This window comes from Quercus lobata, chromosome 2 (genome assembly GCF_001633185.2).
Source record: "Quercus lobata isolate SW786 chromosome 2, ValleyOak3.0 Primary Assembly, whole genome shotgun sequence".
Taxonomy (NCBI): domain Eukaryota; kingdom Viridiplantae; phylum Streptophyta; class Magnoliopsida; order Fagales; family Fagaceae; genus Quercus; species Quercus lobata.
This window is the reverse complement of record NC_044905.1, coordinates 82,087,913-82,114,496: the sequence shown is the minus strand read 5'-3', so window position 1 is coordinate 82,114,496 and position 26,584 is coordinate 82,087,913. Positions and strand designations below refer to the sequence as shown.

General features: G+C 34.4%; 2 protein-coding genes, 2 long non-coding RNA genes and 1 other non-coding gene across 25 annotated transcripts; 2 read left to right on the top strand and 3 right to left on the bottom strand.

Moving 5' to 3' along the window:
* The first annotated feature begins 302 nt into the window (after positions 1–302).
* On the top strand, positions 303–2,520 carry LOC115976869 (60S ribosomal protein L34). Its single transcript, XM_031098382.1, has 4 exons — positions 303–450; positions 638–717; positions 1,993–2,102; positions 2,234–2,520. Exons 1-4 carry the CDS (start codon positions 372–374, stop codon positions 2,325–2,327), a joined length of 363 nt encoding a protein of 120 aa, XP_030954242.1. The 5' UTR covers positions 303–371; the 3' UTR covers positions 2,328–2,520.
* Positions 2,521–4,358: 1,838 nt separating this feature from the next.
* On the bottom strand, positions 4,359–7,357 carry LOC115976868. The gene is made up of 4 exons (XR_004088438.1): positions 7,252–7,357; positions 6,201–6,273; positions 5,996–6,073; positions 4,359–4,691 (listed from the first exon to the last, which is right to left on the bottom strand). It is a non-coding gene; the product is annotated as an uncharacterized LOC115976868 (long non-coding RNA).
* Positions 7,358–10,875: 3,518 nt separating this feature from the next.
* On the bottom strand, positions 10,876–15,773 carry LOC115976866. Of its 21 annotated transcripts, XR_004088427.1 has the most exons (6): positions 15,568–15,773; positions 14,555–15,243; positions 12,905–13,486; positions 12,739–12,809; positions 12,031–12,089; positions 10,876–11,108 (listed from the first exon to the last, which is right to left on the bottom strand). It is a non-coding gene; the product is annotated as an uncharacterized LOC115976866 (long non-coding RNA). The 21 variants fall into 21 exon arrangements; XR_004088425.1 differs by having other exon boundaries at positions 12,031–13,070; positions 13,397–13,463; positions 14,551–15,243; XR_004088429.1 differs by having other exon boundaries at positions 12,031–13,035; positions 13,397–13,463; positions 14,551–15,243.
* A 2,143-nt stretch (positions 15,774–17,916) lies between these two features.
* TRNAL-CAG lies at positions 17,917–17,997 on the bottom strand. Its single transcript has one exon. It is a non-coding gene; the product is annotated as a tRNA-Leu (tRNA).
* A 3,151-nt stretch (positions 17,998–21,148) lies between these two features.
* LOC115972446 lies at positions 21,149–23,308 on the top strand. The gene is made up of 4 exons (XM_031092740.1): positions 21,149–21,630; positions 21,704–22,035; positions 22,239–22,434; positions 22,849–23,308. Exons 1-4 carry the CDS (start codon positions 21,149–21,151, stop codon positions 23,306–23,308), a joined length of 1,470 nt encoding a protein of 489 aa, XP_030948600.1.
* The last annotated feature ends 3,276 nt before the right edge of the window (positions 23,309–26,584 follow it).

Below are 26,584 nucleotides of genomic sequence, written 5' to 3'. Positions count from 1 at the left end.
TTTTTTTTTTTTTTTAATTATTTGGATGACAATTATTAGGCTTGTTTCAATAATAGGGCATTATTCACAAGAAATTTAGCCCACATAAATTTGCATTGCACCCTCTCATCCAAGCCCATACTAAAAATTAGAAGAAAATAGTCCGGCCCATATCACATACCATAAACCTTTGTCCAGCCCCATGACTTTTAACTTAATCCAAACCGTTATTATAATAATCCCAATCTCACCAGAACCGTCAGATCTAGGGCTTCTTAGACCCAAAACCCTATTTATGCACTTTCTTCAATCATTTATACCCCTTTTGTTTTTCACTCTCACACAAAAACACACACCCATCTGAGACAGCCTCAAACGGAGAGTACCTGAAAATGGTGCAGCGGCTCACCTATCGTAAGCGCCACAGCTACGCCACCAAGTCCAACCAGCACCGGGTCGTCAAGACCCCTGGTAAAAAAACCACTGAACTTTGCTTAAAAATCTTAAATTTTTGATATTGGGTTTTTGTTTTTTTTTTTTTGGAAAATGGTGTTTTAGTTTGGTTTTTTGGATATGGGTTTGTGGGTTTTTGAGGTTTGGGTTTGATTTTTTGATATGGGTTTGTGTTAATGTTTTTGTTTTTGTGTGGATTTTTAAGGTGGGAAGTTGGTGTATCAGACCACTAAGAAGAGGGCAAGTGGACCCAAGTGCCCTGTCACTGGCAAGAGAATCCAAGGGGTATGTAGTATCTACATATTTGTGTTTTGGAGTATTGGGTCTTTTGCTAAATCTGAAAATGTGTCTGGGATTTGTAGTTATAATTTGTGATAGTAATTTTGCTATTTGTGGATCTGTAACTTGTGTAGTGGTGGATATGATAATATACGAGTGCACTGTTGTTGTTGTTGTTGTTGTTATTGTTATTGTCATGGTTCCTTGTTTGTTTTGTCTGATTATGGGAACCTAATTTGTGGTAATGTGCTATTTAGGGGTATAGTAGTTGATGTAAGATAGGCATGAGTCCATTTTGGTGATAATAAGTTTATGTGGTTCCTATGTGAGGCATCAATACGCTCAGCTCATTTTAGCTTGTCCAATTCAAAAAATGCAATGCAACTGTTGATCCTTACATTCTTGTCCCTCAAAAGTGAGCCAAATACCACAGACATTACGGTTACAAAATAAATTCAGTGCACAACACTACATATTAACCACCATAACACCATGCAGACACTGATTGATCAAAAATGAAGTTCAAATAAATGTTAGATGTGAGTTCCAAGACATTTGGTAAAAGGCAATGTAAAAGTACAAAATCAATATTACAATACTATGTAGCCAGCTAGAACAAAATCTACAAAATTGCAAGTAGCATGCATAAGAATTACTATTAGGTAAAAAATGAAAATCATTTCCTCCACCCTTAGCATCTTACCTTCTCATGTCTTTTAGAATGGAGAGTAATTATTTCTGGGCAGGATCCCCCCAAACCCCCAAACCATGAAAGTGATGCTGCTGCTGGGAATTGAGCTTGACTCTGAACAAGCTTACTTATGCGTGAACCATTACTGATTTTATTTTCTCTAATTAGCAATTTATTACATAATTATGTAACTTGTAGGTAAATTTAAATGAAAAATGCGAAAACATGCTCATTTGTTGCTAAGTTATTCTTTCTTATTATATTCCTTGCCCCGTGAAAATAGAGATGCTGCATTTATCTCAAACTATCACATTCTACTACAAATATTAAGACCATACAATCTATAAGAAGAGCTATATATGTTGTGGCCTGAAGTTGGTTTTGACTCTGGGGGATTCATAACGGGAGTGTTCAAAAAGCATTTATTGTGCATTTGTGTTGACATGCATGTGTGTGTGTAAGAGAGAGAGAGGTATCTTGATTTTCACAATTAACATAGTTTCCTGTTTGCTTTACTTAAAAGATTTTATGATCATCATGAATATGATAAGAGGTCAGTCAAATCTAATTCAATGTTGGTCTCTCTGCAGATTCCTCACTTGAGACCTGCTGAATACAAAAGGTCTAGATTGCCTAGAAACCGAAGGACTGTGAATCGGGCATATGGTGGTGTGCTGTCTGGAGGTGCTGTTAGGGAGAGGTAATGATTGTGTTCTATTCTGGAGGTGCAGCACCTAATGATTTTGTTCTATTTTTTTTTTTTTAAAAGTCAATAGAGCATGTTCTGAGTTAATATATTTTTTGTTTTTGCTTTTGGTTTTTTGTGTGTAGGATAATCCGAGCCTTCTTGGTTGAAGAGCAAAAGATTGTGAAAAAGGTTTTGAAGATTCAAAAGGCGAAGGAAAAGATAGCCTCAAAGAGTTAAAAATGAGTGGATAAAGCAATAGTTACTTGAGTTATGAAATATGCTTTTGAGAGTCTAGAGAAATTTTGAATTAGGTTGGCGTTGATGAAATGTTAAACGATATTTGAATGGTTTTTAATTTTTGTTTGTTTGCTACCTGACTACTTATTTGTTTACTCTGATGACAAATTATTTATCTGGTTCTTTTATGATATTATTTGCATCGATGGCATTGCCTTGGAATTTGATTTTTTTAGTAATATTACTGGATTTGATATTCATTTCTGTTTGATTTTGTATGTTTAATTTTTTTAAAGTCAATCGGCTGTTGTCATCTGCTGCCAGAATTACATTTGGTCTCCCAAATGGCCAATTCTTTTGCTGATCTAAATGCCATTAGCTTGCCATTAGTTGGTTGGTGATTCTTTTTAATTTTACCCTAGTTTACATGCACCGTGTGGTATACCGACTTCTAGGATGCTATGTGCTTTGTGATTATCATTTCTGGTTGATTGGGGTGCATGTTCTTTTTCACAGTGAAATTTGTAGCGCCTGTTTGGATGTCCTGTAGTTGCATTGTATTATACCTAAGATATAGTTTTTTGTATTTTTTATATTTAAAAATGTGTGATAAAAATTAAAAGCTAACTTTGTTAAATAAAAAATAAAAAATAAATAAAATGAATGAAACTGGTATAAAATATAAAAAACTAAAAGTTAAAAAGTTTTTGCCAATTTGACTGTTATTATATATTCCTTTTCAAAAGAAAAGAAAAGAAAAGAAAAGATAGTTATTATATTATATCATCTTAATTTAAAATAATTTATTGAATATTATTTGCTAAAATCAGATTTTGGTTAATTTTATATCTATTACTCCGAATTTATTGAAACTAGCTTTTAATCTGCACAATGCCTAGGAACATTTTACATGGTCAAAATTCAATCAACTTCACATAAAAATATAATAAAATACATTAAAATTCATTTGGGTAATGTTGCATATCCATTTGTTTATCCTCTTGTAATCAATTGATTATGCTTTTTTTGGATTACCATCATTTTGAGCATTAAACTAAGTATTAAAAATTTACATCAAGTAAATTTTAATAATAACTCGATACATAATAAACTATTTTAAATCTTATGTGCAAATATTTATGATAGATATTATTAAGAATTTTTTTTTAGAAAGAATATCATGAAATTTCATTAAAGAAAAATTAGGCGTAATCAGTTGAAAGTGCAGATTGAAGGTGTGAAGGAACATTCTCCTTTCACACCAAGAAACCTCTAACATTTCTAACATGTTTAGCTAGGTTGTGATTGATGGAATCTGTGATGGCTTTAGCTGAGGCAAAAATATGACCAAAAGGGCAGAAAGAAACATCCTCACTAATGAGGCTCTTGATCACATAGATCATAGATCAATGTAACAACTCTGAAATCATAACATCAAAAATTGAATAAATATTCACTACATTAGAAATATTGTTAAGAAAAACCATTTACAATTTATTGAGGCTATAGTGAAGAAGTTAGAGCAATGTCTTTCATTTCTCATTTTAATTGTTTTTCAAAAGCATTTGTCATTAACCTATTTTCAAAATACAACACATAACCATCTACTCATTAAAACAAACAAAACCTTAAATCACATTTAATTTTTGTTTTTTGTTGTTCCTTTTTTTTTTTTTTCATTTTTTGTATAGTTATCAATTATTATAATATTATTAATATATTGATTAAGATTAAAAAAAATTAGTGTTTAAACTTTAAAATAATTAAATATTGATTATGTAGTGATCTAATTTAATGAGATTGGATATATTCACTTTATAAAATTAGATTGCTTGGTTTTCTAGAAATAACATATAGTAGATTTATGACATATAGTAGATTTATGAGATATTTAACATATAGAGGGTCAAAACGTCAAATATACAAACAACCTTGGTTCTACTCAAAAGGAAAAAAGAAGAAGAAGGAGAAATAGGATTGTTGGGAAGAAGCAAGTGGAATCTGAAAAATACTTAAACGATATTGGGAGAATTCAATCAAAATCACCTCAATGTCCAACATAATAATTCCAAACATTCCAAAAGAAAATACCAGCATTCAATCTTAACAAAAGTACATCACATTTACATCATTCACTAAAGAGAATGAGAGACATAAGGACTTCATGAAATAAGAATGAATGTTAAAGAAAAATATATATATATCTTAAGTACTCTAAACAAAAGGCGAGATTCTGGATTCCATCTTATTTTTGTTGTTGAGTTTTGTTGTTGAGTTTGAGCTGTTTGTCTAAAAATGCTTTCCTCCTTGTATCCTTGCTCATTCAGCCACATGCATAACACCCCATTTGAAATCCTTCTTTTTCTAAGAGAGATTTATAGTTACATATCATTTAAGTAAATCAAACCCAAAAATAACTCTGCTATAAGCATGTTACTGCTATAAAATGTTGAGATAGCAATGTAACACACAAACATAAGAATAATTTGAATTATAATCGGTATTCACCTAGTGTGAGTAGCAACTCTTACTCCATCTAGAGCTTTGGTGTTATTATTCCTAATTGACCAAGTCATCTGTTAAATCTAACACTTGTTTTTAATTAATGTAAATCATGCATGCCAATTTTTGAATAAAATACCAATATGTTGCTCTCCATAGATAATAAATCATCAGTCCTTGGCTAGGATAAATAGAGGTACTCAACTTAAATAACTAAGAATCATTATAATGTAGGCATTGAAGATTGGTATAAAAGTCAAGCATCCATACAAACAGCACTATCTAAAAGCATAAAAAATTCATAGAATTTAAGCAATAATTGATCTTGATGATTCCTAAATCAACTAAAATGTATATTAGATATTGATTAACTTCTAAGCAATAATGATCATTATGGTCATTTTTAGATAACTCATAATGATTATTACCTAATCTACCTAACCAATTGTATTATACATATATACATTAGAAACAACTTTTCAATTATCAATGAAATTTTCCCAAAAAATCCATCCAGGGTAACCATTAACACCATTTCAATAGATTTATTCTTCAGAACTTAAATAAGTATTGCTTTTATTTTGAGAGGATGCAAGGAGAATTGTTCTGATGTTTTTGACAATGATGACATCTCTTTGAGAGTGTGTGCGTGTATACATTTTTGGTAATGCTTATATAATGATAAACAGTAGGTTCTAAATGAGACACTCAATGAGACTCCAAGTTGGTGTGCAGAATCAAATTGCAATTGTGCCTCTGGTAGTTATTCTCTAATCATGAATGGATACCTTTTGTGATTAAGTTGTGAATTACATAATAGTATTGTAAGTTTGCTAATCTTGCAAATAACCTATCACAAAACTTAATGACATTGACTTGCTAAAAAAAATTACTAAAAACCATACAATTGTAATTTTCTTTTGGTATTCAAGTAATAACTTTGGAATATTTTTTATGATATGTTACAACATAAAAGGCATCGAATGAGGTAAATAACATAATGAAATAGATAAATAGTACCTAGAAGAAGCACTAAAGGAGAACATATTACTTTATAGCACAACCAAAAGTCTGAAATAAACACAGAATATCATGCCCACCATCAAATTGTAGTACTATCAAACTATAGTAAGACCAAGGATCAACGTTTTCTAAAGACATATAACCTGATATTGTGGCTTCTTCAATGTGTGAGCTCTCAATTTATAAGCTTTTGCCACCCATCATTCTCTTCCAAAATAGACCTTAAAAGTATGAGAGGATTAAGAAAAATGTCTAAAATAACTTGGTATATTACACTATAATTTAGGTAAATCATAAACTTTCATCATTCTCAAATTGAAAAGAAATCATCTCAATTGAGTTAAGTACCGCATAAAGCCTTGAATTACTGAATTTTCTCATATGATTGCATATCAGATTCTCTACTTGTCACCTCAACTTGCTGAAATTTTATGGTATTTAAATATCAGAAGTAATCCACAATTCATAGATTAGCAAAGTAAGCTAACAAATGTAATCTAAAATAAAAAGAGCCTTCAGAACTGGTTGCAATTCCTTAAACAATTGTTTTATTTATTTTTTTCTTACTACCAAACAGATTCTCAATTAATTTTCAAGAATGGAATGCAAGATATGTGTGAATGTAATCATCATCATCATTGATATAAAGTGATACAGCCATCCATTTACGCCAATGAGCTCAATGCCTCAATCTCAATTGACATTTTCTTCCCTTATAAGTTATAGCCTTATAGGTGGAGGGATGCGTAACTTACCATTAAAACAGTGGTCCATTTTTTTCTCTAAAATGAGGTGCCAAGTCTCTTAGCTTATCCTCATAATGTGAGTCATCCAAATTTTTTTTTTTTTTTTATTTAACACCCAAAAAAAAAAAAAAAATCCCCTAACTTTATGGCCAAATACACTAAACTTAGGCTAAGAGTATCAAACATAAAATTCATACCCAATGCATAAGCCACTTTTGCTAGGTTTAGTAGATGTGATTGCAAAAACATATCGCTTGGGCGAAAGGCACTCACCAAAGCACACCTCTTAAAGGTGTTGTCCTATATATATAAATATATATATATATATATATATATATATTATTTTGGATAAAGAATTATCTCAGATAATTAAAATTGATAGTCCTTAAATTTTTTATAGGGATTTTGGGACTCCAAAAGACTATCACCCTCAGAACCCATGATTATTTCCTAAAATTCTTTCCAGCCATATTCAAATTGAAACCATTACACCAATCTGAGGCATATGCTCCAAACCATATAATAATACTACTTCAATCTTTAACATTTTCTATATTTTTAATCAATTTCAATAAAAATTAAATCGATGGAAAAAAAAATCATAATCTCTGACATTGTGAAATTAAACCCAAAAAAACAAAAGAAGAAAAAACCTTGCAGAACCATATGGGATTCGACCTTGGCTTGCATCTCACGCAGTGCAGCCGCTTCTTCCCCCATTTCCTTCAACCGTTTCTTTGTGTCATCCACATCCACTCCCTCCTGCTTTAACCATTTTTTATTTTCACAATTAGCCAAAAGTAAACTGAAAGTGTACAATTTTGTTACCAAAGGCCTATTATTAACACTCAATACTTTACCTTCAGATCCAAAGCAAAAATTACAGCAGCCAATTCCAAATCATGAGTTGGGTAATTTTTGTTCAAAATTCTTTAATTGTCTAGAGGCATAAGCAACCTAGCCAGTCATGTTTTTACATCCCACAAAAAATGACATTGAGAAAAGAAGGCCAACAAATACATCTTGCCTTGATTAAATCAATAACATAGCATCACATTCCTTACTTATCTTCTTCCTTATCAATCTCCATGTATTATGACTTCTAGAATAACAAAAAAAAAATGCATGTATGTGTAAGAGAAACAACAACACTTGGTTTCATGGAGGCTGGTGTCATGTGAACAAAAAAAAAATTGCATGTATTACAACTATTACTACCAACAAACCTAAACAACCACATGAGCAAAATTTTGATGGTTAACAACAATAATAGACCAATCTAAAATACTGTCTCAGTACCAATACGCCAATACCAACATTAGTGAAATAAGACAGATAAACCATTTTTATTCTCTGAAATCATTTTTATGAAAACATACGCCAATTTGGTTTGGAATGGGTGTCCCAAAATACTGTCTTTTTGTTTAATTGGGTAATTTTGATCAGATTGCATTAGTTAAAACAACAAAAAGCTTGATGTTAAGGGGTATGAATGAATCGAATAAAAGAAAAGGAAAACGCATTACTGCTCCATTGGCGTTGTTGGTGTTTTCTATGTTAACCATGTCAAGCTCCTCGTACTCCTCCATCTTTGCCTCCCTCTCTCTCTCAAATATATATATATATATATATATATATAGAGAGAGAGAGAGAGAGAGAGAGAGAGAGAGAGAGAGAGAGAGAGAGAGAGAGAGAGAGAGAGAGAGCTTAAAAAGGGCGACAGCACAGAGAATACTTGCAAGGTTATTCTTTAATCTTATACAAATCAGAACCTAATGTAGCCCAAATACCTAAATATAAATCAATCCAACCAAGAAATTCAAACCTAAATCATATTCAATCCCCAAAGTTGGAGAAAAAAAAAAAAAAAAAAAAAAAAACTTTACCGGTTACGGTATACGCTTATCTCTGTATGCCTTACGGACTCTATCTAGTGCGTGTTGTTCCGGCAGGAAAAGCCTAAAATAAGATTGAAGAAGGAAAATAAATGTTAGAAATGGAAATACCCAATGATTTCAATCTTACACTTATTTAATCTCAATGATTTAGTGATATCTGTAATCTTAGGGTCCGTTTGGATTCAGCTTATTTTTGCTGAAACTGAAAACACTGTAGCGAAATATTTTTTAAATATGTGAATAGTACCGTGGGACTCATTTTTAATAAAAAAATTGTGAAAAGTGGAATTTGTGGGTCCGTGAACAGTGCACAAATGCACTGTTCACATTGGAAAAGTCCACACATACGGCTGCACAGTAACTGATCACTCTTGAAACGCGAGAAAAAAAAAAAAAAAGGGAGGTGTTTGCTGTGTTACTGTAGCGTGGGTCCCACGCGGAAAACGCAAACGCGCATCAGCAAGAAAACGTCTAGCCCAAACGCCCTCTTAATATCTAAAATTGAGGAAACAAACATTTTGATAGAAAACCCAAAAACGAATCAAATCAAAATCCATTCAACCCAAAAAAAAAAAATTAGAGTTTTGAGATGCGTACGAAACAACCTTTCACAATTTAATTGGCAACGTGGATTAAGAATTCTAGAGTAAAACAAAAGACCGATCAGTAATTTTATCAAACAAATTGCATATTAAGTTGTTCGCCTAATACATTCAGATTTTAAATAAATAATCCAAGGTGAATTTTGACTTTTAACCAGAGTAAATCAAGGGCAAAATCCCTAATGTTACCACCAAAAAAAAATATAGAGGGATAATTTGAAACCAAAGCATCCAAAGAAAGAGAATATATAATTTTTTTTAAAAAAGGGGTAAAAGAAGAACCCTAGAAAATTAAGTAAGGGGAATTGCCGGTTTTGAATTCAAAAACATAGAAATATTGAAGATTTAAGATTCTAATTCGAATAGGAAAAGCAATGGTGAGGAGTTTCAATCTTTCAAACTACGAAAACATTATTTGAAGAGGAAGGGAGTACGCTGACCTACGTTACCAAAAAAAAATAGAGACCATACCGGTGGAGGGCATAGTGGTCTGATGGTGGCAAAGCTTGACTTTCTTCTCAGATTTTTCTATCTCCAAACAGACCGAAGTTCTTTCTCTACCGTTCTCTTTCTTGGTTCCCCTTTCCTTTCTACAGAGTATGTCTGTTTTGGGTTTTTATGTTTTTTTTTTTTTTTTTTAATAAGCAGGTTAGGCTTTTATAAGACTCTCCCAAAACGGTGCACCGTGCGGGTTTTTAAAGAATAAATTGTGAACGTGTCAGCATTTTAAGTGGTCTTTTTTCCTAACGTGGCAGCATCTCTTTAAAGGCTACTGCTATTATATATACTAGTATTTAACCTGCGCAATGTGCAGGATCATTTTATGAATTAGAAAACAATCAGCTTAAAATAGGAAAGGGGGTGGATGGTTAGTTGTTGAGATAATGATGTTAATGTGTAGGTGTTCTTCTAAAAGACAGACATAACTTAGCATCAACACATGATCTAGAGAAAATGTTAATTGAAATCTCATAAGTTCTAACTAATTGGTTCAAGGTTTTTTTATACCCTCCTTATCAAGGATTAATAAATTAATAAGTCTCAAACTATCGAAATCTTGCAAATGTCCATAAAGCAATTGGTTTTCAATCTGTTTGTTGGGAAAGGTCCTCAAAAGATATTCCTTCAATAATTTAAAAATATAAATATAAAAAAAGAAAAAGGTTGCAATGTTTGGTTGCTAAGAGAATTAATCATAAATTCCAGAATTTTGTTGCTAATATGCCAAATTCATGACACATTAGTGTCTAGATTGGCATAGCAATCAAATTGGTTCATTTTGCAAACTTTAAAGATAACTATTACTTATGAAGCACTACTAATTAATAGTTTATGTCCCTTCTTCAACCTGAAATTTTGCCCAAAATATGGAGTTTGGACCATTCATTCAACACACAAAATATCATATTCTCTCTAACAATACCCACATTTACTATTCCACACCATCCAACTAATTGCTTTCACATGTTAAAAACATTGGGAAAATAGCACTAAGTTGAAAATTCCATATGATCATTGACAGACAGATTTTAAAATGGTCTTTAACCATGATTAGATGTCCATATTTTATTGGTGTAGCAGAATTTTTAGCAAATTTTTAGTCATTATTTCATTTTCATAATGACTAATAAAGTATCTATATATAAATCACTTTCTCAATAAAAATAAGTATCTGCGATCAGCCACATTGGCTGCTGCATACACTATCTACAATTATCTACCATTAATATAAAAGTTTAAGGTATCTAACCCTAGTAATTATGCAGATAGAGTGGAATATTAACTAAAATCTAAGAGATGATCAACTTTGTATAAAAAACATTACACTTTCAGATTTCAAAGTTCTACAATTTCAATCACTCTTCAAAAACAGCAGAACAGGTAGGATGGAAAACAGAAATTGAAAATTAAATTGAATTCTGTATTACACATTCTCTTTCTATTTCTTTGCTTCAAATTCAGGTCCCCAAAAAGAAAGTTATTGGAACCCAATCCACCACTCTTTTTGATCTGTATAACAAAAAAAGTAAATCGCAAGCACATTATGCTGTTAAAAATCAACTTCTCAATTTCATAATGTCTTCCTTTATTTTAACTCAATAAGAAACTTTGTAAGTGTACTATCTTACATAGGTCTAAAGCAAATTTGAGAGAAGCCAGGATGGATGGATATTAGAAAGAAAACATGAGTTCCATTTTGATCATTGAAGAAAATGCAATTCCTTTTATACCCAGTAAACTCTTCAGCCGAAATCAGTAAACAAAAATCATTACCCAAAACAAAAGTTCAATCACCCAAGTTTTTTTTCCAACTCCCATCGACCCCACCCTTCATCCAGCTTATACACTTTCAAATCAACCACTTTGGGACCAAAGATAACAAAAACGGCAGTCATTTACATTAGTTCAAGGCGAATTGGGAAACATAACTACATTATTGGCAGACCTACATTCAATCTGAGTTTATGGTTTGGAACATTAAAAAATCTTATGGAGAAACAATAATCACAGAAAAATGTATCATTAAGATAAACAAACAAAGGGAAGAAAAATCTCTTCAAAAAACAAAGTAGAGAAACAAACAAACAAAGATGGCGTAAATCGAATGGACGCTGTTTCTTAGGAAGATACAAAGAGAGGTATTGTGCAAATGTTACACTGTTTCTTAGGAAGATACAGATTCTCACCAAAACTAAATGGAATCATAGATTCTCACCAATGTGTCTTATATTTATTTGATTTAGCACCTCTTGAAAGCAAGGAAAAGCTTTCAAATCACCATAGTGAACGTATTATGTTCTTATAATACAACAAATAACCAAAACAAATAGGGTGAATTGCAATTGTATTCAATTTTCAAAATTACGAATTCTGCAACCCAAAACTACAAAACTTACATAGCAATCAGTGACTAAAATTATTTGAAACTTACACGAATCAACATGCTGCTTCCGCATAATACTGATCTTGGACAAAAATAATCTGGCATAACTGAATTCAGAGAGAGAGAGAAAGAATTGTATATCAAAATGGTGTGTGGGTATTCATAATCTTGCAAGTTTAATAAGAATTTGGAAACTTTCCCCTGCACTCATCAAGCCAACAAAAAATATAAAAAGCAAAAACAAATAAATAGAATGTTTGACTATGGCAAAGAAATAAGGAACCAAGCCAACAAAAACTTAGGCATACACTGCCAAAATATATATATATATATATATATATATATATATATCTATTGGCTTCTTCTAATTACCTTCCACGGCCTTAGGATGCTATCTTTTTTAAAAAGTGACGTGCAAAACTTTTCTTTTTAAAAAGAGATGCAAATGATAAATAAAATAAAAAAGAATTCAACACAATATATAACTTTAACAAATAACTCACTGAAACCTTGACCATTAGAAAGAAACAGATATTGGCAAACAAAGAATAGATGAAAAAAATATTTTCAGAAACTAAGTAGGATAAAAATAAATGTATAAAAAGTTCTTAAGAAGCACTTTAATTTATCAATCACAGTACCTTTATACCTTTTAGGTTGATGACACGAACAAAAGTGACAACATAACTAACAAAAATTTATTAGGTTATCAATATTTTGCATATTCAAACTTCCTAACAATGGGGAAAGAAATACCCTTTCTTTATCCCAGATTTAGGCCTCTTATAAACTTCATTTTCCTCTTTTTGTAACAATGACATCACCACCTTAACAAAAACAGTTCCCATGAATCAAAATTCTTAAGAAAATCTAAATATCCCCATAAAGTAATCTCCAAAAGGATTATAAGCAGAGCACTTACCTATAGGACTGCTATATTATCAGTGGTATACTTAGGCTTCCCAAGCATTAGTGGTATACTTTTTCCTTATTCCCATATCTACATCAGATTGGCTGAAATTACATACATGAATTCTACTTGATGCAAATGCACTGCAAAAAAGTATTGGGATTGGACCATGATTTCCCTAGCACAACAAATCCATATGAGTCACATAATTACAGGAGAAACATTAGTATATACATAAAGTGCAATATTACAAATAGAACTCAATTTAGAAGTTGCTTTTGGCTCATTTAAAAATTTTCCAAAAAGAATAACTTGCCTTGCTATCAGCCCTATCAGCCATATCTTCAGCTGAATAACATACTACATATCCTTTTGTCTTTCTCTATTAATATTTTTATGTGACTAAGCATTTGTAGTAGTTACATTACCTCAAATTCAAAATATATATGATAAATCATTGTTAGATACTTCTGCAACTTAAAACCATGTTATCACCCAACTAACCTGACATTCTAAATCCAATCATTAATAGAATTAATGATTGGCCAACCAACTGCAAAGGGGGAGGTTTCTCAACAAACAAAAAAATTAAACCTGCAAAGGGGGAGAGATTATTATCAAAAGCAAATATGTGTTGGCCATCTTTTTAAAATGGGCTGCTCAATTTATTTGTAATCTTCATCTCAATTGAACATAGATCATAATTTTCTTAAACACCTGAAATGTAATGATTTGTAAACACAATTTGACTAATGGAATTGTAATGATTCATATATCATTATTTTCAGCCTCCTTGAAACTTTCAATATACATTCTCTATGGAAAGATGCACTTACTAATATATCCTTATTAATCTGTCAATATGATTATCTTCTCAAAAATTTAAAATATATACCTAAAGAAGTCATACCTTGAAAATGTACCTTTTCTGAACCTTCAATCCAAGTGATGCAAATGCATCAACAATTATTTAAGATTTCATCCAATAATTAGAATGCAACATACATATGAAAGCCATGAATCAGTGCTTTACTAAAATAGCAAACTATCAATATCACATCCAATATTGTTTATTTGTAAGAAAGATGAACAGTTTAATAACAAAATAAATAAACAATAAAATTGGTATATGGGAGAGTTAGAATTTCTATTAGACTTAGAATGTGCAATAGTGTAAGTATCCAATAGTATTATACTCAAATGTAAAAATTGCCTACTCACTATCCATTTGTATGAGAGGAAGGAGAGCCATTGTCAGAAGAGTACAAAAATACTAAGGAAGTAGAGATCTATCTCAATTTGATAGGAAAACACAAACCCAAGATTCACCTTTCAATCAAAAATATGAACACAAACAAAATATATAAATTTATGAACATAGTCAAAGGTAGTTGGGCAAGTGATATCTTAAGAACTAAAGAGAGATCACAGACCCCCTAAAAGAACATATTATGAAGATCTAAATTTCTAATCTCTTCCACTCATTTATCCTGGTAACCAATCAGAAATAAAATTAAATAAAATACTTTACATGAGCAACATCGGACATGCATCACTTCCAATGCTTTATCAACTAATTTGAAGATTTAATTGAAATAAACATATAAGCAAAGCAAAGCAAAGCAAGAGCAATAGCAAAATCAAAAACCAAACCCAACATACCGTATTGTCTTCCCAACAGTCAGATGATTCTGGCGAAATCCCATTAAGAGAAAATCACTGTAGCCTCTCTCCAACGGAACCATCTTAGTCCTTGAATCTTGATCTGTTCCAATATCCCATTTGTTGGCTTGCAGAAAAAGGAGAACACGACCTCTAAGCAAACATTGTAAATGCCCACCCAGACCTTGTAAATGCCATGAGAGGCAGTCTCCTAGATTTGAGTGGGGATTTCTGTGGTTTTGAAGTGTTTATTGAGATTGTGCAACGAAGAAGAAGAAATATGGGTTTTAAGAGACAGTGGTGTTTGAAGCAATGAATTGGTATTAACGCTTAAGGGAAGTTATTTAGCTTTGATTGAAGCGTTGTTAGTTTAGGCAGCATCTTTAGGGATGAAAAGTTATGTGGGTTTGAAACATATATACTGAAACTGTTCAATCCGCAAAATGAACAGGCACTATTGTTTGGAAACTAAATAAGTAAACGACTGAAAAAGGAACAATGAGAAATGAGAAAAAGTCACATGACGCAATGAGAAATAGTCAATAAAAAATCAAACCCAAAGTACCAATCCATTAAAACTACAAACTTTGAAACACAAATTGAAAGAGATTTCAATAAAGGGAAAAAAAGACCTAACCGTACCCATTCTTCTTAGACTTTGGGTTGCCTCAAAGGCTTGGCCTTTCCACCTACAAACCCAGAAATAAATAAAGAAACATAAACAAAGAGTGCAGTCGAGATCGCATGGTGAATCTATACGGCAGAAGAAACAAAGTTTCCTTGTGGTTGGAGGCCGATGGTAGTACCGGCCCTGAGATGTCTGTCTTTCTCCCCTGTGCCTTAACAATGCATCACTATTAACAACGCATCCTTTCAGTAATTTCTCTCTTCTCTTTTAAAATCCAAACCAAATGTAACCCAAATACCTAAATAAAAATCAATCCAACCAAAATTCTCAAAACTAATTCATATTTCATACCTAGATCTAAGAAAGAAAGGGGAAAAAAAATTACCGGTGGTAGTTCTCTCTATCTCCGCATCTCAATTCCTGCATGCACCTTTAGGTTACCGGTGCCGGTTCCGGTGGTCTAAGTCTGGCAAGGGATGGTGATGGCCGGCCGCACGAACTCTGTCTCTCCCCTGTATCGCAAGCTTTTTTTTTTTTCTCTCCTTCCCTTTCTCTGTATCGCTCGTGTTTTTTTAGTTGCAAGCCTCTTTTTTTTTTTTTTTTTTTTTTTTTTAACCGTTTTTTTTTATATACTCATAGAGCATCAAACGGTGTCAAGTTGTCAAGCAATATAATTTTTCGCTTCTTAATTGTAAACGTGGCAGCATTTTAAGTGACATTTTTTCCTAACGTGGCAGCACCTCCTTAATGGCCTGTTTGGAAGTTTAGAGAGGGAGGAGAGTAGAGTGGAGTAGAGGGAAGGAGAGTAGTAGGGAGGAGAGTAGAGTAGAATGGTTTCCCTCTATCTTGTTTGGATGTTTTTAGAATTAGTAAGGGGGAAGGGAGTAATTAGTCCTTCTCCTTACTTGGATGTTTTAAGAATTAGGATAGGGAGGAGAAAAAATAATTTAAATAGACAAATTTACCCTTATTTGAAAATTGACTTACCACATTAGTCTATGATTAATTTATTAGATTAAATAATTATTTAATCAACATTCTCATTCTATTAAATATCACTAATATCCATCAAAATATATATATATATATATAAAACTACTATTAACTATTATAAAATAATTTTTATTACCTAAAAAATATTATAAAATAATTTTTAAAAATTAAATTGAATTTTCTGTATTGTATATACCTGTTCGGTTGAAGCAGAAAGAGTTTAACCAAAAAAACGAAAGAAGAAGAAAGAGGTTTTCCTGGCGAACCCCAAGGAGAACCCGTCGGAGCGAGCCACCGTCGTGTCGGAGCACGGCGATTGGAGATCGACAGCGATGGTGTGGTGGTTTGGAGCGGCGGCGATGGCGTGGAGGTTTGGAGCCGCGGCGATGGTGGGTTCTCTCTCTTTCTCTCATTTCGATCCTCTCTTTCACTCACTCCGATTCTCTTCTCAGATTATATGTGGGTTTTGGTTTGTTTTGAATTTTTGTTGTGGGTCTCTCAGATCGGCGTGGATTGGATATCAAAATCGGCAGTAGGGACTGAAGATCGGCGGCGATGGTGGATTCTCTCTTTCTCTCATTCCGATCCTTTCTCTCTCACTCTGATTCTCTCTCTCAGATTGGATGTGGGTTTTGGTTTTGCTTTGAATTTTTTGCAGGTTCAATCCTAATCGTTTTGCTTCTCTTTTTTTTTTTTTAAATTTTTGTTTTGTTTTTTTTGTTTTCGTTTTGATTTTGTTGTTAGGGTTTCAATTTCTAATGGAATTTGTATTTCATCGTGAGCTTGAATTTTTCTTGTTGGGTTGCCTTATTTGCAAAGTCAGTAACAACAGTAAATAGTCAGATTCAAATTTTTTTCTCATATTTTCTCGGGAAACAAACAAAAATTATTTGAATAATCTGTTTGTAATTTTGTTAATTTAAAAAGGTTAAATTAGGAAATTGGTTTGATCAATAATTTTTCTACTCTAGTCTCCCTCCAAATCTCTCCAATTTGGGGGAATTAAAAAGGAGGGGTTAGAGGTAGTTGAAACCCCTCCAAACCCCTCCAAATCCCTCCCCCTCCTTCCTTAAAAAAACTTCCAAACAATGTAATTAGATTACTCTCCCTCCCTTTACTCTACTCCCCCTCCATTTTCAAACTCCCAAACAGGCCATAAAGGAACGTGGTAACACCTCCTTCAATATAAAATTAATCTTATTGTTTTTTTATTTAAATAAAGAAAATCAGTATCATTGTTAGGAGAACTAAAATACCTCAATGGCAAAGCTTTGAATATATTTTTTTTTCTCATTAAATCCATCGAGTTATTTAAAAAATAAAAAATAATAATAATGGCATAGGTTCACGTCCACCCAATGTGTTTTTTTTTTTTTTTTTTTGAAATATAAAACATTTCAATCCGCCATTCAAATTCAGTTAAAAAGAAAAAGGAAAAAAGAACCAATTAACACCACAATTTAGAAAATTAAAATTTAATAAATTTATTTGAATAGTTTCAACCTTCAATATAAAACTAATCTTTTTTTTTTATTTAAATAAAGAAAATCAATATCATTGTTAGGAGAACTAAAATACCTCAATGGCAAAGCTTTGAATATATTTTTTTTCTCATTAAATCCATCGAGTTATTTAAAAAATAATAATAATAATAATGGCATAGGTTCACGTCCACCCAATAATTATGAAAAATGCTTAGTTAATATACTCTTTACCAAGTTGACTAGAAAAAAAAAATTAATGTCAAGAATGGGATTCGAACCCATGCCCTTACGGACCAGTACCTGAAACTGGCGCCTTAGACCAACTCGGCCATCTTGACGTTGATATTGTGAAATTCAACAATTTATTTATATTTCATGGAGATATATTATACAAAAAAGGCCAAACCCAAAAATGGCACTAATGGGCTTCGCAATCCATTGTTTGGGTAATGCTTATACTTGCTTTCAGTGACAGTCCCAACTCAACACGGATGGGGCTGCAAAGGAAAATCCAGGTCTAGCGGGTTGTGGTGGAGTGGTGAGGGATGAAAATGGCAAATGGCTTGCTGGATTTTCAAAGCGGATAGGAATATCCACCAGTTTTGTAGCTGAATTATGGGGGCTTAGGGAGGGGCTTATTTTATGCAGTGACTTAAATGCTCATTTTCTTCTAGTGGAACTTGATGCTAAAGTTGTTGTGGATTGCTTTCTCAACCCAAACTATCTCAATAATGTTATCTCACCCATTTTGGATGACTGCAGACAGTTGATGCGTCGATTTTGTCAAATTCAAGTTAGGCATTGCTATCGCCAAGCCAACCGGTGTGCGGATATGCTAGCGAGAATGAGCACTAACCAGGAGCATGATTTTATTTCCTTTGATTGTTCGCATGTGGACATTAGAAACATTGTAGATGAGGACTCTGCTGGGTTATATGTAAACAGAGCATGCTCTGTATCTGATGGTTTTGTTTAGTTTTTTAATGAAGTTCGTTTCTAACCAAAAAAAAGACAGTCCCAACTACTTTTCTAACTACCTAACAACATTTTTTTCAATCATTTCTTTGCAACAAAATTCACCCGGCAGAGTGAACCTTAGGTTTCTCTCTCGCTAAAGTCAGATGGACTCATCTTCTCTAGTGGGTGTAGAACAGGTGTCCCTTCTCTGAAGGAGCTTATCAGTACTTCTCAGTGACAAGTTCACTTAGAGGCTTGTGGGGATTGTTTTCTTGGGTTACTGGGAAACAGATCCTTTCCCTCTTCTCTTCTTCTCTTCTCCTTTCTCCCCCTGTTTCCTCCCTTGTTGTTTTTTCTACCCCGGTTTTTTTCTTTCTTTTTCTGTCCTGAGTTACTAAGTTGAAACACACATGGAAGACCTCACAAAAACGTGGAGCAAGCTTAACCTATCGGAGTGTGAAGGGTCTAACGTTAGATTATCGGAAAAGCAAGCTGAAATAGATTGGGGGTTGGCAGCTAAATTTTTGACCCAACGAGCTCTTAACTTAGATGCAATTACAAAAGCTTTTTCCCCCCTATGGAGAGCTACGAAGGGCTTCAAACTCAGGAAGGAGGACGATCATATTGTGCTCTTTACTTTCAAGGACAAAAATGAGATGTTGAGAGTCCTAGTAGGGGAACCATGGAGCTTTGATAAACACATGGTGGTATTGCAAGAGTACGACGGCACCAAGGAAGTAAGAGACATGTTCTTTGATCAAGCTACTTTCTGGGTTCAAGTGCATGATCTCCTTCTTAGATTCAGGAATCGAAGGGTAGCAGGGCAACTTTGTGAAGCCATGGGAACTGTAAACCGTGGAGAGGATGACTCGGCCATGGAAGGAGATAGGTTTGTACGGGTTAGGGTAACTTTGAATATCTCCAAACCTCTATGTAAGGGAAGAGTGATCACACTGGACGATGGGAAAGATTTGTGGATACCTTTCAAGTATGAATGGCTCCCAAACCTCTGTTACTGGTGTGGTTGCCTAACATATGATGATCGGGGTTGTGATATATGGATCGAAAGTGAGGCTAACCTGGCTATAGATAGCTAGCAATATGGCCCTTGGATCAAAGCTACTCCGTTTGTGCCGTCAAGGAGCAAGGTGGTCATGGTGTCAGGTATCTTCAAAACAAAGAAGAAAGTTAACCCACAATCAAATCCGGTTCAGGGATGCAAACCGCCTGTGGTGGTGCTCTGGTCGGAAAAACCCTCACTTGAGGTAATTTGGCCTGAAAAGCAAGTGGTTTTTTCAAACCCACCTGACTTGATGGTGCCGGATTTTCAGCAGACAGAAACAGCGCATCCAGAGGTGAGTCAGGGGGATTCACATCAGGTGCAATACCTAGGGTATTGCACCTGATGCAATACCTCTACTTTTCTCACAATTTTTTTAATTTTTTTAACTTTTTAACTTTAATTTTTTTACTCTTTTTAAATATATTTTATTTAATAGCTGAGATTGAAAGTTATTTTTTCAATCTTTCAATCTCAACCATTGATTAGGTATTGCACCAAGTGCAATACCCTAAGTATTGCACCTGATGTGAATCCATTTCAGGGTGACAAGACTGTAGAAGGTAACGTGTATGTAAGTGCAGTGGTGTTGGAAGATGTAATTGAGGCGGGAAAAAACTTTAAGGTAATGCTAGAGGAGTTGGACAAGGAAATAGCCAGGTTTGATGATGCACCCACAGTTCGTGATTAGATATTAAACCCTTTGGGCCCTCTTAACTCTGGCCCAACAAGCTCTATACCTCTACCTAACCCAAAAAGCCCACTTGCCAATATAACGAACTTAAGCCCGCCCCAAGATAAACCAGCGCCAAAAACATTTCCTAATTGGACACGGATTAAAAGACAAGTGGGCTCATCTGATGATACCGTGGCTCTTAACGCTGCACTGGGAAAAAGAACAACTTACCTCCCTCACAGCAACTCAAAACCACCAAAACGCAAAATAACATATGTTTCTGCGCAGAAAGAAAACATCAACATAGCGGTGGAGGCTGGTTCCCAACCCCACCGAGACCAATGAGTTGTTTATGTTGGAATATGTGGGGGCTTGGGAACCACTGTACGATTCGAGAGCTTGCTAACATGGTGCGAGCACAAGACTGGCTGAGACTTGGGCAGATAAAACTAGACTGGATAAATTGTGTGATGAACTAAATTTTGATGAGAAGTGGGTAGTGGACAGAATTACTAGAGCTGGTGGTTTGGCTCTTTTCTGGAAAAGCTCGGTAAGTATTACAGTGGTTGGTTCTTCTCTTAATTTTATTAATGCTATTGTTAATGATGGTCATGAAGATTCCTAGCGATTCACAGGCATCTATGGCTTTCCGGAAACTGGGAGGAAGGTGGAAACGTGGCAACTTCTACGTGATCTCAATAATAAGTACAACCTCCCTTGGGTCTGTGCAGGGGACTTTAACGAGATACTTAGAGGTCATGAGAAACTTGGTGGCTTGCCAAGAAGGTAAGTAGAGATGCAAGCATTCAGGGATGTGGTGGATGAGCTTGGTTTCATTGATCTTGGTTTCTCTAGTAGGAAATTCACTTGGCGAGGTAAAAGGGGTGAGTCAATGATTTTAGAGAGGCTGGATAGTTCCTTCGCTACTCCCTCATGGCTGGAGCTTTTCCCAGCAACAAGGGTTCAACATTTACACTCCAATGCTTTCGACCATAACCCCATAATCATCAAACCCGAAGGCATAGTGCATTGTAAAAATAAACCATTTCGCTTTGAGAGCATGTGGATGAAGGAAGTTGGGTGTAGGAACACAATAGTTGATGCATGGGGTTTCCCATCATATGAGAGCAACATGTTTCTGGCTTCCTCAAAAATCAAGCACTGTGGGGTGAAATTGGTGGAATGGAGTCGGCTTTCTTTTAGGAGCATAAAAAGACAAATAGTAGAGACTTCAAAAAAGCTGGTGTTAACTGAGGAGGCAGCAGCTAGGGGAGCCTCGTATGATCAAGTCTGAATCCTGAAGGTGAATATTAATGAGCTTCTTGATAAGGAGAGCATGATGTGGATTCAGAGGGCGAACCCTTTACATGCAATCAGGTGACAGCAACACCCGTTACTTTCACAGTAGAACTTCACAAAGATATAAGAGAAATTGGATTCACGGACTGTGGAATAACCAAAACACTTGGTGCACATCTGAGCACCAACTTCAGGAGATTGCTACATCCTTTTATAAGGAACTCTTCACCACTAGCAGTCCTAAGGAGAGCCATCTAATTTTTGAGTTGATACTGCCAGTGGTTACGGAGGATATGAACAGAGATTTAATCCGCTGCTTTACAAGAGAAGAGGTGGAACCAGCTCTCAAATCTATGGAACCGCTCTCGGCCCCTGGTCCGGACAGTATGCCCCCTACTTTCTTCCAAACTTACTAGTCTATTGTTGGTGATGATGTTTCCTTATTAAATTGTCTTAATAATTGCTCTTTGCCTGCTAAAATCAACCATACTTTATAACCCTCATTCCTAAGGTTAAGAACCCGGAAAAAATCTCTGAATTTAGACCTATTAGCCTTTGTAACGTTATCTACAAATTGGTGTCTAAAGTTTTAGCTAATAAACTCCAGGGGATACTCCCTGATATAATCTCAGAAAATCAAAGTGCTTTCCAGGCTGGGAGGCTCATAACAGATAATATTTTGATGGCTTTTGAAACTCTCCATTACATGAAGCACCAATCTGGAAAAGTAGGGTTTATGGTTCTTAAACTAGACATGAGCAAAGCTTATGATAGGGTGGAATGGTCTTTCCTAAAGTAGCTAATGTTAAGATTGGGCTTCCATGAAAAATGGGTTGATTTGTTGATGATGTGCATTACAACGGTCTCCTATTCCCTTTTGATCAATGGGGAGCCAACTGAAAAAATAATCCCTTCAAGGGGAATCAGACAAGGAGACCCACTCCCACCCTATTTATTACTTCTTTGCTTTGAAGGGTTACATGCCTTGATTGAGAAGGCAGTTCGTAGTGGTCATATTAGAGGCATATTTTTATGCAAAAATGGACCTAGACTAACTCATCTATTTTTTGTAGATGATAGTCTTCTCTTCTGCAGGGCCTCAATCTAGGAGTGCAACCCCCTCCAGGCCATCCTTGCAGAATTTGAGGCAGCCTCAGGCCAAAAACTTAATAGGGACAAAACAACCTTGTTTTTCAGCAAAGCTACCTCTTCGGATACTCAGGAAAGCATCATTAATTTGCTTGGGGCTCCTGATATAAAACAGTATGAGAAATACTTGGGTCTTCCCTCTTTTATGGGAAGGGGAAAAAAGGCGAGTTTTGCTTTCATCAAAGAGAGAGTTTGGTCAAAATTGAAGGGTTGGAAGGAAAAACTACTTTCCCAGGCTAGAAGAGAAGTCCTTATTAAAGCAGTAATCCAAGCCCTCGTGTCCTTTGCTATGAGCTACTTTAAATTACCTACCTCTCTTTATCATGATATTGAGGTAATGATTCGTAAGTTCTGGTGGGGCCAAATAGGTAGCCGTCGAAAAGTACATTGGGTGAAGTGGCACACAATGTATTGGTCTAAACTGGAAGGTGGCATGGGATTTAGAGAGCTACAAAAGTTCAATGATGCTTTACTGGCGAAGCAAGTTTGGTGGCTATCCACTAATTAAGACTCGCTGTTTTATAGATTTTTCAAAGCAAAATTCTTCCCTCATATCTCAATTTTTGAGGCAAAGAACAAATTTGGGTCTTTTGCTTGGAAGAGCATTCTAAAGGGCAGAGATTCCATTCGAAGGGGTTTGAAGTGGAGGGTTGGTGATGGTTGATCTATTAGTGTTTTCAAAGATCAATGGATTCCTTGTGGAGGCACGGGTAGAGTCTTATCTCCACCCCTTGATCACGACACGAAAATGAAGGTGGATGTTCTAATAGACCACGAGATGCACTACTGGAAATCTGACCTCATTGATGATATCTTCCTCTCTTTTGAGGCAAGCGCGATCAAAGAAATCCCATTGAGTATAGTGGATACCCCGGATTGGTTGTTCTGGCCAAAAAACCGTACTGGGCCCTACTCTATCAAATCCAGGTACAAGCTATTAAGAGAGTATGAGAATCCTGAGGCTCTAGGTGCTTCTGACCATACCGAGAGTAGAGATGTATGGAAAAAAAATCTGGAAACTCCATGTCCCAAACCGTATACGCAACCTTCTCTGGCATGCATGTTGTGATTCCCTCCCCACGAGGGTGAACTTGGTGCGCAGAAAGCTTTTACAAGTTGGTACTTGCCCCACCTGCAACCTTGAACCCGAGACCATAACACATGCATTGTGGTTGTGCCCGAAGCTCGTTTCGGTATGGCTCCCTCAGTTTGCTAAGCTCAAGAAGGCTACGTCTCCTCTCTCGACCTTTAATGACTTATTGCACTTAGCCTTCCAAGACCCCAGCTGCATCGAGGTGTTCGCTAACACCTAATCCCTGATCTGGATGAATAGAAACAGAGCTGCCTTTGGGGAGGAATGTTCAAGCCTCGAAAAAATCCCAGACTAGGCACGTTCATTGGTGCATGAGTTCAACCACCTCCGACCTGTCCATGCAAAAATCCCAAGAACAGCCCGATTGGTCCGATGGAAACCTCCCCCTCTAGGTGTGGTGAAAGTAAACTTTGACGGCGCTATTTTCTCTACTCAATCTTCAGCAGGTCTTGCCATGGTTGTTCGGGATCAGGCTGGACTGGTTTTGGCTTCCCTTTCACAAAAGATTCCCCTGTCTACTTCGGTAGAGATAGTGGAAGTGATAGCAGCACGAAGGGCTCTCTTGCTTGCGAGAGAGCTCGGATTTGAGAGAGTTATGGTTGAAGGTGACTCTGAAATTATCATCAAAGCCATCAAGGAGAAAGCACTCCCTTCCTCGGACCTGGGACACATTTTGGAAGATATCCGTGTTTTGTCACGCTCCTTTAATAGCATTTCCTTTCATCACATTAAGCGTATGGGTAACTGTGTAGCTCACCACTTAGCTCATAGATCATTTTGTAATCCTCTGTTAGTTTGGATGGAGGAAGTTCCTCCTGACATTGTGGATGTTTACAACCATGATCTTGGTTTTATTCATGAATAAATTTGGCCCTCACTTGTGGGCTGGCTTCTCCAAAAAAAAAAAAAAAAGTAATGGAATGCATCAAAATTCTTTCAAAAGAGCAAATCCTTGCTACGGTATATAATGAGAAGATAAATTGCAGCAAAGCTTCAACATTCTTCCGAAACCAATGAAACAATATATTTTGAAAAACGAAAAAGAGAAAACCTACAAATTGGAATAAAAGGGATCAGTATGGAAGAGGGATATTGTGCAATTAGAATTGGAGCAATTCTTTAAGTTTTTGGAAACTTAAGCTATAATGAGTTTTACTAAAAGCAAAGTTAATTAACAAATTTTATGTACTTAATTAGTGAGACATAGCAAAAGAACCTTATAACATGCAATATTTATGTTGAACCATAGTACAAGTATGATATGTAAGATCTAAGTATTATTGTCAAACCAAAGATTATGGTAAGTAATTAAAGTAATTTAAAATAAATAATAATATTAAAAATTTAAAAATTTTTAGTGAGATAATTTCAATAAGATGATATATTTAATCTTTCTTAAATTTTGGTAATACAGTTTTACTAAAGAAAATTGTATTACGAACTATTTTAAATTACTTATAGTGTATTACAGGATTAAAGCAGATCATATAATTAATGTATAACACTTTTTTTTTAGGAAAATGTATAACACATTTTGATTACATGGCACAAGTATGATTTGGAAGACCCAAACTTCTAGGGTATAGTTTATAGTTCCCATGTGTATCAAATATATTCATATATAAACAAATTCTAGAGATTGATCACATAAAAATGTAGAATCAATTCATCAATATGAATATAGAAGTAGAGATCTAATGTGGGAGAGCATAAAACTTTGTTATGTGGGGGGCATTCTTTGAGATTTTCTTTATTTAGGCTTCCATATCAACAAAGTTTGCACTTATATCAAAGTATTAGTTCATTGAATTACCCAATGAAGTAAATGAAAATATTAATTATCTATAGTTGTGTATTAATTATTTGTATTAAAGGAATTCATTAGATTAATTTTTATAAATTTTATAAAAGAAACTATTATTATTATTGACTGACAATGTGACATGCTTCCACATATTTATTAGGCTAAATTGCAAAATTGGCCCTCCTAGTTTCTTCAGATTTCATTTCAGTCTTTTAACTTTGCTTTCGTTCATTTCAGTTTTCTAAGTTTCAAATTTATTCAATTAATGCATTTTCGTCAAGTTTTGTTAAATTTTTTTTTTTAAAAAAAATATAGAAAATATTTTTCAATCAATAATTGAATTTTTTTTAATTTAAAAAATTTGAAGAAAAATTGAAAAAATAACAAAAGTTGATGAAAAAACATTAATTGAATAAACATGAAAGTTAGAGGACTGAAATGAATAAAAGCAAAGTTAGAAGATTGAAAAGAAATTTGAAAAAAATTTAAAGGGTCAGTTTTGTATTTTAACTGAGTATTATATCATATGATGAAAAATGAAATATCAAGAAAAACTATAAAAAGCTCAACTGCACAAACTATTTTACCAAAACTAGCAAACACCAAGGCTTAGACAATGCAACCAAGAGCTTACACGACTATTTGAAATAATAAGACAAAACCTATACCATCAAATACTCTATACTACCCAGTCCCATAACCAACTCTCACCCTTAGATGCACAAATTGCAAGCCATTGCCGGCTGTTCATAAGCTTGATTAATTTGTCTCAACAAGTAGATTTACAATCAAAGTGTTGCAAATAATTTTACCTTCCCAAACTTCTATCACAATTCCAATGCATTATAAATTAACGATATATTGATTTAGGCTAAAATGCAAATTGC

Bases quoted from the DNA above. Each gene is read 5' to 3' on its own strand.
- LOC115972446 (XM_031092740.1), top strand. From the start codon at position 21,149: ATGCAAGCATTCAGGGATGTGGTGGATGAGCTTGGTTTCATTGATCTT. The intron at 22,036-22,238 runs GTATGCCCCCTA...TGGTGTCTAAAG, and splicing joins CTCGGCCCCTGGTCCGGACA to TTTTAGCTAATAAACTCCAG. The intron at 22,435-22,848 runs GTCTTTCCTAAA...CTTGTTTTTCAG, and splicing joins GCTTATGATAGGGTGGAATG to CAAAGCTACCTCTTCGGATA.
- LOC115976869 (XM_031098382.1), top strand. From the start codon at position 372: ATGGTGCAGCGGCTCACCTATCGTAAGCGCCACAGCTACGCCACCAAG. The intron at 718-1,992 runs GTATGTAGTATC...GTCTCTCTGCAG, and splicing joins CTGGCAAGAGAATCCAAGGG to ATTCCTCACTTGAGACCTGC. The intron at 2,103-2,233 runs GTAATGATTGTG...TTTTGTGTGTAG, and splicing joins GGAGGTGCTGTTAGGGAGAG to GATAATCCGAGCCTTCTTGG.